At 40.9% G+C, this 11,335-nt stretch overlaps 1 protein-coding gene across 2 annotated transcripts; it reads right to left on the reverse strand.

Annotated features, from left to right (window-relative positions):
* Window positions 1-1,116: 1,116 nt before the first annotated feature.
* On the reverse strand, window positions 1,117-8,547 carry ehf (ets homologous factor). 2 transcript variants are annotated; one of them, XM_080475263.1, is made up of 9 exons: window positions 8,115-8,547; window positions 6,054-6,202; window positions 5,304-5,561; window positions 4,494-4,538; window positions 4,355-4,399; window positions 4,190-4,255; window positions 3,987-4,031; window positions 3,676-3,871; window positions 1,117-1,824 (listed from the first exon to the last, which is right to left on the reverse strand). In XM_080475263.1, exons 2-9 carry the CDS (start codon window positions 6,127-6,129, stop codon window positions 1,725-1,727), a joined length of 831 nt encoding a protein of 276 aa, XP_080331389.1. In that variant the 5' UTR covers window positions 6,130-6,202; window positions 8,115-8,547; the 3' UTR covers window positions 1,117-1,724. The 2 variants fall into 2 exon arrangements, with proteins under 2 accessions (XP_080331389.1, XP_080331390.1); XM_080475264.1 differs by having other exon boundaries at window positions 4,355-4,375; window positions 8,115-8,352.
* Between the last annotated feature and the right edge of the window lie 2,788 nt (window positions 8,548-11,335).

Genomic DNA, 11,335 nt, shown 5'->3' on the forward strand with positions numbered 1-11,335 from the left:
ATTCAACACAGAACGGTCTGAAACCAGGGAGAATCTCATTGTGAGATGAGAGCATGAACCACTACACCACTGTGTGGCCCCAGTCAAGACGTAACTTCACATCTATAATTATAATGAAACATCCGTCACAGCTGTATTTGATGTGTGCATATGGATGAAAACAAGAATCTCGAGAAACTACGAGAGTAATTGCTGCATATAACAACACAGAATCAACACAATGAAGTATGATGGATACTTCAGTTTGATTTGCATGGCCTGCTCGTTTCATGCCATATAACAATATAGTAATCAGTGACTATTATTTCCATCTAATCAGGCGCAGTCACTGGCCCTGTCATTTATCTGATGCAATTTTCTTTATTTCATCTGATCATGAATGAATACTTATGGAATACAATGGGAAATGATAGCGTACTCAAGTCAGAAAAGTTTCCATCTGCAGTTCATCATCCAGAAAGTCTCTGAAGTCTGATGATTGACGATACAGGAATAAGTTCCTAATAACAACATGGCGGGTGATTTCCCATTGTTCACATCAGTATCATTTTTGATTTACGACACTGACGCATGACTGACAAAAGTGAAAGAGGTGCAGCGGTGCGGTGAGCAAATCCTGGGGCCATCGAGAAAAAGAAAGGATCATGACAGACTGTGATTCCAGTCAATGTCATGCCATGTAAAGAAGGGTTGGAAAAGGCAGATTATTTCGGAGGGACGATTAGGCATAGATTTGCATGTGAACACAGGTCAAAGAAAAAGGAGCCTTCTATTGACAGTACTTTTAACTGGCGGGCCATCGAGGCCCAGTCATTTGTCGGCAGCCTGCAGGAACCATCTTGGCAGCTATGCCACACTCCTGCAGACAATTAACTGTGAGGACTCTCATACTGTCATGTTGAAACCTAAACTACCTGCACCGGCTCTTTAAAGACTCGTTGGTCTGCGATTCGGTGAGGCCAAGTCTCAAAGTCGGAGATTAAAATGGTATCCACAAATCAGGTGAAGAATAAAGTCAAATTATGTGTTTGACTCGAATCCAAATTTGTGGTGTTACTGGTTTGCTCCAAAAATGTACACACCTTGTATTTTTTTTTGTTTTTGTTTTTATTATTTGCACATACAATATCTACACAATACAGAACAAAAAGCACAGGTAGAAAATAGAACAATCGCAAGCTTTATTTGCATTTAACCTGAACAAACATATACATACTTTCCACTGTCGACAAGTGAATGAATGTAAATATTGCAAATGCTGTAGATATTTAGAGTTTATTACTTGTGTAAGTGTTCAAACACTTCATTCTTTTTTAAATGGCGATGAAGCATCCTTGCCGGGGGCCAATTCACAGCATCAATGTCAAAACAGTCCACAAATATATATGTTTTTCATATGTGCTTCGGACGCTCTATCATCATGCACTCCTTTGGGACAGAAAGAAAATGTGTCATAGTCATGTAACATAAATTATAGCAGTTTCTTCATTTCTGTTCTTCATCTGGAATTCATGTAAACACACATGTGAGGTTTGACTGCTAATAAGGCACAATAAAGAGGATCTCAGTGCAGTGTCAAAACAAAGGAATGAGTTAAAAGCAAAGACTGACAGAGGAAACACAATGTGTAAACAGTTCAAATATATCAAAAACAGTCAACGAGAAGAGTAATAACACATCACATTTGCATAGGAGGGCGAGAGAAACACAGGTTAGCGAAACGGTCACTTTTCAGACTCTCTCCATCCTCGTGCGTTTCTTCCAAACTTGTAAACCAGCCTGCGTCCGTCCACCCGTTCAAGGATTTCTCTTTTGTAGTAATATCTGTAACAGAGGGCAAAAAGGTATACAGTAATGTAATGTATGTAAACAGTGTGAAAAACTGCTTTGTACTGGTTGTTTTTAATGATTTATAGTGCAGCTGGTTTGGCTGAATTAATCGTTGGTACAGTTTTACTGATAGTAGCGTGCCAACATACAGTATTTCTCCCACGGTTCAATGATATCTGTCAATCTTTTACACTTCACGTGACCATTCAGCTGTTTCAGTCCCGGGCAGCGACTTTCACTCACGTAGAAATCACCTTGCATCGATCAGCAGTTTGCCATCATTCTTAACTATTTGCACATCTTATTTCCTGTTTACATACACGCTGGCAATTCACCTGCTGACTGCGTTATCTGGTGATAATCATGGCATGATAAGTAGTGTTTTCAGTTGCTCCAACCGTGGTGTTTGCGCTTCAAGAACACGGCCTCACGCCCATTTCTGCAGTCATATTGACACCTTGCTGCAGCTGCAAGTGTTCTTTACTATACATGCGGTATATGTGCGCAGAGTGCCGACTGTGGGCCACCACTGCCCCATTCTATGATATTATTATGTAATAAAAGGATAAATTAAGTGGATTGCGTTACATATACATTGAATATTTCAAACATGTAATTGATAAACGTCACCAAACATTCTGTCAAATTGATTGAACAAGGAAGAACAATGGAATGAAAAGGGAATTGAAAGAAACCTAGATAACCATGTTAGTTATATATGTCAGGAGTTAGATGCTATAGTAGGTTTAAAAACAAACAAACAACAATCTCTTTTCATATCAAAATCTGCTTAAAATGGGCAGAATGTTTATTTAAAAAATAACAAGGTTTATTGGAGGTGCGCAGATTTTTAATTAGATCAATTGATTGACTATTGAAATAGTTTGAGGCAAAGGAAAGTAAATAATACTTTCCTCTGTTTTGCATTACTGACTTTGCTAATTTGTGTGGCGATGCCATCAAGTTGTGTGTTTCTACAGCAAACAAAAAATCCGCTTTGTGGTCACAGTAACAATACCTGCAGGCACATTTTGTAGTTCCCGACGGTTTGCGCTACAATGAAATTAAGCTCATTAGATTAGCTCATTTGAATATAAAGCTGTGACTGCTGCTGCAGAAGACTTTCTGATGCCAATTATGTTCATTTGGGAGAAACGTGAAACCAAGAAGCTATTATAAAATAACCCCCTTTTACGTAAATCAGCAAAAGGCAAACGGTGAAAACGTCTCCGAAAGTGTTTAGGTCACAGAATTTAAGCGTTAAGCCTTAATGTTGTCGCTTATAACCAGCCAAAGTTTCTAAGCGAATGTATGTTAATGTTACAGATGTCTGTTTTAAGTAGAGAGTACATTATCAGCTCAGTACGTTAATGGGATTAGGAACAATGCAGGGTGAAATGTTTTACTCATCATGGATTCCGCAAACTCTCTGTAGTCAAGTTCATGTGCTGCTCAAATTCCAAGCCACCTTCTTTAGTTGAGTATCCTGAAGGTCAACTCAGGACAGCTCCGGGAACTCCAGGTTCAGTTTAAACACCGTTTTAATCTGGTCTTATAGCACGTAGAAGATTTCTCACTGTCTTTCTGGATGGTAAACCTGTTCTCCTAGCACAGCAGTATTTCTGGGTTTGTCCATTTTCAAGCAATGTCATGCTGCGAAAGGAATTGCCAAGTATGACACAACTTAAAAGTAACGTGAGTCACAGAGGAAAACTTCTCATTTACTGTACATGTTGGACAACAACTCAAGTAAAAGGAAACCAAGGTTATTATTTTTCTTCCCTCATTAAGTAATTTGTGTAATTTGTATTTAGATTTTGTTTTTGTTGAACTGAGTGGATTTACCTCATCGCACGACTTAGTTTCTCATAAGTCATGCTGCTGTTATTCTTCTTTTTCCCCCATAACTGGGCCACTGCCTCCGACTTCAGGAAGCGGAAAACACCCTCTGTACGATCCTCCCACTTGATCAGCCCCGGGTTTCGCTCTGGGTTTAGTAGAATATCCCTGATGAACTCCCACAAGTGGGTTCCCCTCGGATCTTTGGGGGAGAGGGATGGTACATAGAGACGGCGTGATTAACATATCAGAACATTAACATCTTTATAAATACAGGAGCGCAAAATAAAACATGTTGATGCGTTTCTTTTACATACGGTGTTTTTTGACCTGGTGAGGACGACTGAAGGACCGTTTGATATCTGAAGAAAACACATCAAAGGATTAATTATACAGTTTATTTATACCTTTATACCCCTTTACGCAATTTTTTATTTCTAAATTTTTTTACTGCAGATCAATCACCAACTATTTACTTATGTACAATATTCATATTTTACATATCAAATGGATTTCTCACCTGGGCTGGATGGTGTGGGTGAGGCGTCAGGCGCGATGTTGTGAACAGACGTCACATCGTAGATCTCTAAAATATAAAACCCCCCAAAAAATGTAATTTCAGAAATTTTAAGAATGAAATGTGAACAAATGTTTTTTTATCTGCACACTGATATAACTGCAGTACCTCCTGCTGGATAGTTGAAGTCTGGAAATGGACAGGAGAAGTCTACTGTAAAATAAACCAAATGTGAGTAGAAGCAGAATTCATTTACAAATCTATAAAAGGCAGACGTATCTAATTTGAGAGTGTAAGAGATCCTTACACTCAGGTTTGATTTCCATTTGCCCAAGGTCCATATGGTAATTCCCTGTAGGGAGTAGTAAAGAAGAAAAATAGGTTGCTCATGTAGTACTCAGAGATTCACATTCATCATCTGCATGGTCAGACATTAAACAGTTATATCTCTAATTCATTGATTAGAATATAAATACTTAAATACAATTTCAGCCAAATGCAGCTCAGACCCTTCTGTTAATTTCTGTTGTCTTCTTTTATTCATTTATCTTATTGTTTGTCATACCCTGTCATCACAAACTGTTTGAAAATGATCTCGAAGAGATTAAAAAAGTTACAGTTTGCTTTGTAAGAAACTGAGCTGGTGTCTGACAGGTTGAGACAACAATAGCCAGCCTGTGTTTTAAGATTAGTCTCAGAGGCTTGGTTTACCTAGAACTTCTGGTAACGTGTTGGCAAAACCTGTTATGCTGAGTTTCCTGGAACAATACTTGTTTTAAAATGCTATTAACTCCGATGACTGATTTAATTTGATGTGCTTACGCAAGATTAAAAAACCTTCATTAGGAACAGAGGATGAGCCACTTCTCGGCTTGTTTCTCGGCGAAAACACTCCTCCGTGCTTTGTCAGGAGATCTATTCTTGCAATAGCAAACAACAAATCCTCCATATCCTTCTCTTGAGCTACCCTCTGCAGCGCCATGCAGTGCGACCCCTGACCACCAGCAACACTTCATCAACACTGTGCTCCAGATACACCCGGCTCCTCTGTTTTTTCAGACTAATCATCCGCTTTGTGTTGCCCCATTCAGCCCCCATCCCAGATTCTCACACTCACCGCTCCACTTGAGCTCTGTGATGCTGTGGAAGAGGATGTGTCCCACGCTGCCGGCAGCATGGATGAAGTCCTGGTAGTTCAGGCTGCAGAGCTGTTGGCCATCCATGTCAAACGTTTGGAAGGGGATGCTGGAGGCATCGATCTGGTGTATGTCCATGACTTGCTGCAGCCACTCCCACACCTGGTACTTACTCCAAAACTGAGGCTGAGAGTCCTGAGGCCAAAGGCGACTTGAATAGCCAGACATCACCAACGAACCTGGTGAAAACAGCCACGCCGCGCGGTTATCTAACCATTTTTAATCATTGAGCTTGTTTATGTCAGTGCACTCTGTTTTAATCTGAAGCGGTACCTCGTGAGGGAAACATGAATTCACTACTCAAGATATTTGTCAATAATTAATCTGCGAAGCAGTTTTCTGAAATAGCTGTTGAGCAATTTCTCTGTCGGGAATCCTTAATTTGTGTCTTGCGTTTCAGAGCTCTGGGCTCACCAGGTAAGCGATACATCAATTGCTAATTGTTGAGTGATTTTCACTTTGCATGGTGGCTTCATAACCAACGGCTGGATCGCAGGATTGTTTAATACCGAGCAATCAAAATCCCGCTGCAGAAATTTGGAGCATATTTTCTCAAGGCCTTTTATGATATTAGTCAGACAATTTCATTAACTGATTTGATCAGTGCGTATGCTTGGAACGCATGGAGAAGTCTGCATTTGAATTGTGTTAGGTTGGGTGTTAATGCTCACCGTCGGCATAGGAGTTCATAGGCCCCCAGGAAGTGGTCAGCGGGCTATCCAGAGGTGTGGAAGGAATGACACTCATATTGCAGCCTGAGTAAGCTGAAGTACCATCGCCCAGGGGCTGAGACAGGGAATAGTGATTGTCGTGGTTTACCCTATGGATCAAATAAAGAGCATTTTTCACATTAGTGATGCAACCGAAATGCTGTGTCTGAGATGAGATGCTGACATTGCTCTCGCCTTGAATATATTGTGTTGTCACGTTGCAAACCGGTAGGTAAAAACTTGCGGCCTAGTATTTGTTGAGTTTTCTAAACCTTTATTGCTTCCATTGCAGTAATGGCATCAGACATCTGACATCCGAGCAAAATGATTTATTCAACTGAACGTGTGCTTTAATATCTCTGTTGTTAGTAAAAGGAAGTGACACAAAAGCAACTTTGTATAATAAACCATTTGTGATTCATGTAAATGCGCAAGACACAAATGAATAGGTGTGGTGAAGTGTGTACAATAATGAGGGTTTCACTGTTATTGTACAGTCCAGAGTTTCATTAGTTTGTTTTCTGTAATCACAATTATGTGGCTCATTGTTGTGAAAAATAACAGGAACTTTGCTCTAAATCGGGCATTAACACATGAGACTCTTGTTACACGTCCACTGACTGAGTACCTGTGCTCCACTGCTGCAGTTACTTTTGAGAACAGGACTGAATACATGCAAAAGAAGAAAAAATAAAAGAAAAAAGTATACCTCTTCTATATTTGCATCCCATGTAAATAACGCGGGACCAAATTTCAGCAGTGCCACTGTTTTCATCGTAAATGTGTTGCTTGTGTAGCTGTTGCAGCTGAGTCATATCTTTACACGGCCCTCTGCCAACTTCTGGTTTATATAACTGTTGTATAGAATTGCAGTCTGCATGCTTGGAACACAAGACCTGAAATACTAGACAAATTGTGTGGGTGTCGGTGCTGCAGTTAGGACAAGAGACTGTTCAACTTTCGTCAGATTGTTCAGTTATTTTCCAACTTTAAAAAGTAGCCTGGTGTCCTTTGGGCGTTAGAAATGTGTGTAAAGAAAATTGTCATCAAGATTGACCTACTTTTTATGTAATGCACAATAAAACAATTTTTTCTTCTCCACCGAGTGACCCATACTTTGCCTGTGCTCTCGAAACTCTTGGCCATTCTTTTATGGCGAGCTATAAACAAAATGACACCACAACCCGTCACACATTTCAACGGTAAACACTGCGCTTCCAAGTTAACACGTCTGTGACATGCAAACAGGCAAACTCATCTCCTCAGAACTGGCAAAACACCTTCAGAACACTTTCCACTGAAGATATCTGATTGAGATTTCCCCACGGAGATATAGGCGACACATGTCATCACGCCAAGGCAGATCAGCACCTCAGTTGACAATCTGCCAAATGTACTCAAATGCCTTCTGCTGTATGTTAACCCAAACTGTCTCCTGCTGCCAAGCATGTATCTTGTCAAAGGTACTTTCTGTCCATGCACCAGTACAAAAGGAAAAGGCGCATAGTTATGGATCAATAGCATGTAAAGAATAAATAATAAAATCACTCCTCTTCATCGCAGTATTCAAGCAGTATGCGAACACTGCATTGCTTTCATTTTAGTTTTGACTGAGGTAGCCTGAGGTAACATTGTATCAAACTCAGCTGATATATATATATATATATATATATATATATATATATTTTGTGCTATTCTGTTAACCTCAAATTAAACATAGGAGCTCTGTCATACGTTTGATCTTTCTGGAACATCAAGATTTAAAACAGTGTGACGAGGTGAAGCAATGAAAAGAGCGAAAGTGTCCTGGACAATGAATGACAGATAAGCACGCACAAATGTTTTATAATGTGTAAGCCATGATGTCACTAGACAAAAAATTGTCTTAACTAGGAGAAGCACATTGGTAAAGAGAGAAAAAAAAATCAACAGCAATGCCCCCCATTTACAAAGACTTGAAAGCCGAGTTGTTTAAGACTATTCAATTTGATGCTCCAGCCCAGCACCAGTGAGTCAGCCTACCAGAGCAGCAGAGAGAGGTCCAAACAAAGCTGATGGGGTTCTCAAGTAGATCCACTCTCAACAAAAGATGAGAAAGAGAAAGCCTCCACAGACTCCAACACTGGAGGGTACAGGTGTTCAGAGCTTGTCAAGATGAGTTCTTTTGCTTCGCAATTCTGTGAATTACCAGATGTGTGCACACTCAACAGGTGCTGCCTCACTACAATGGGGTTTTTTATCCGGCGAACTTCCTCATCCTGTTCCAATTGGCTACCTGTACAGGTATATTCAAGGTTGGTATTTGCATAATTCACACCCACTCACACACACACCCACACACACACACACACACACACACACACACACACACACACACACACACACACACACACACACACACACACACACACACACACACACACACACACACACACACACACACACACACACACACATTTACTGACATTCAAACACACCTAGAAACACTGACACACACAACATGACATGGCTTCTTTTTCTTTCTCTCTTTTTTTTTTTTTTTATTCTCTGCTCCTTCCAGTCCGCTCACGCAAATCCATGCTTGCTCAAGCACAAAAACACACACTTATGAGGGAATACAGGCATTGATCGAAATGCACTCCAAATCCCACAAAGGGGAAGTACAATTGTTAATAGTTATTCTACACATGGTTTCCTGAAATAGTATTTAACGTCAGAGAAAATTCTTTCCCCTGTTACAACATTTGTTTTTCCTATTTCATCGTGATGAATGAGGTGCTGACAGCTTAGATAGGCGGTCCTGAGAGATTTCTTTCTTCCTTGCCTTTTAAAGTTGCTGTTGCTGCACGTTATGTAAACATTAGTAGCCGTGTGCATGCCTGAAAATACTCTGCCACAATGACTACATCGAGATACACGTTTAGAAATGCCTGCAAACTTTCTACTCTCTCTTCCACGGCCTATTTCGGCTTTGAAATTTGCAAATTAACTTCACGCTGCGCGTCTGTTTGAGTGATGATGACTATTTAGGACAAGATTGTTTTAGTCTTGCTCAGAGCTATATGATCTCACTGCACTGCAATCACAACAAACTTTGATCACCTCCTGTAATAGCTCCCACCGTCACGGGGCAATCCACAGGTGTCTGAGTAAAGACTGACAGATGACAATTAGCTTTGGTATGTGAATGAATCCCAGTGAGCATCTCACAACAATGACAGGAGCGGAGAAAGAAAAGCCGCTTCATTATGAAGACATTCTTTGGCAAGACAAGCTATGCTCCCGTCGTGGTTCATGTGTTGCTTTTGTTGCAATTGTTTCGGCGGGGGTATCAGATAGTACTGTAAATGACCCTCTGTGGTGAGCAAAACGTTGTCACGTGGAATGGGCATAACCTGTACAAATGTACCTCGTTTCAAAGCAGCAATTGTACGCTACAAGTATATCAGGCCGTGTCTACGAATGACAACTTTATCAGGTTCTTCAAAACATGTTTGTCCTGTTGTTTTTTTATTTCTCCCTACTCCACATCAGCCAAGTGCAACAACTCACGTTTCCAAATGAAATGTACGGAAGACAAACCTCTCTGCAGAAGTAAACGTGTCAAAACAGCAGTTTTAGTGAACTCTGTCACCCCTCATATCTTCTGCCCCCCCCCCCCCCCCCCCCGACAAGACTCAGAAAGTCTATTTTTGCTTGACACCAATTAGAGTTTGGGCAAATTGTAACATGTTTGATCTTCGATCTGAATTGGATCTGTGGCATTGTACCACCAGGATACCTCTCGGGACCAGAGGCACTGACAGTATCATGTTGATAATTGATGTGACTATGAGCAGGGTTGAACTGTATAATAGGCAGAAGCAAAGAAACACTGTGAGGAAAGTATGTCAGGCTTTTTCTGGGAGTTGTGCCGAAGCAGGGAAAAAAACCTAAAAAAACAACATGATTTAGAACAAATACAATTAGATAATATTTGACTTGTGTAATCATAAATCACTTTCAAGTTGGGATATTCGATAACGTCAGTGTAACCTGAGTAAAATATACATTATCAAAGTGCAGACTTTATTTGCCCGATGGGCTGATAGAAATATTCCTTATTTCATAGATCCTTACGTTTGGCAGACTGACTTCAGTGAGCTCCACAGTTCACACTGAGCTCACTTTGGAGGTTCTCACTTTCTCTGAGTGTGACCGCGTGCGTGTGTGTGTGTGTGTGTGTGTGTGTGTGTGTGTGTGTGACTTGGACTTTTGCCCACAGCTCAGCCTCAGAGGTGATGAGGGAATTCAGTGTTAGCATGATTATCTCCGAGAGCTCCCCTCATCTCCCCATGCACAGCAGATTGCTACAGTACTAATGGTAAAATCCACCTCTCCTGATCTCCCTGCAACTCCCTGACACCATCCTACCTGCATGGGTTACAAGATAAGTTGCCCCCAGCCCTCCCTCCAGCCCGTCTGCTGCCTATTTGTAACACAGGTGCTTTTTTCTGGATTTTTTATTTTTTTTTTGCAGCGGTTTCCCAACCTCTTTCTAAAGGCTAAAGTGCCTCTGGGGTGTAATTTGGGACCTAACCCGCATTTGGTGCGGTCCCACTGTGAATGCCTGACCAGATTTTATTGCAGTAAGATTAATATGGCCATCAGCAGCCAAACGGAATGCATGCACTCCTCATCTCAGCCAATAGTTTTGGCCTCCTTCTCATTTTCTTCTTCTTCTTTTTTTTGTTCTTTCCCTGTGATACTTTTCATTTGCCATGCCACAAACAGAGTCTGGTGTTTGGCATTTCATTTCACGGGTCTTTGTTCGGAGCGGACGTGGGTCGACATATGTAAAAGTCCACTGGGGGGAAAAAGCAAAAGAGAGAAGGAGACAGAGTGGGAGAGATCAAAGTCTGTCATATGGGCTGCACTCCGTATGAGTCAGACTCCCAACATTGTGAGAAAGGAGAGAAGACGTCTTCCCAGACACAAGAAAATGTCATCAAAATGTTGGCATTATAGGCAGTGTCGTCTATTTTTAAATAGAGTCAACTGGAGGCTTATGTCACCCTCCAATAATAGCATGCCACTTGATCCATTTATAAAGCGGCTTATAACTTGCTTAGCGGTGCTGTGAAATATTAATGTTTGATTTGAGGATGCGGTCAAAAGTTGCTCTTTGATGGGAAAGGCTGTCAAAGCTGTCAGTCAGAAGAAACAGACAAGACAGGAGGAGGGTACAGTTGTATGCTCTAATG

Source organism: Lipophrys pholis (genome assembly GCF_963383615.2).
Source record: "Lipophrys pholis genome assembly, chromosome: 11".
In the NCBI taxonomy this organism is placed as follows: Eukaryota; Metazoa; Chordata; class Actinopteri; order Blenniiformes; family Blenniidae; genus Lipophrys; species Lipophrys pholis.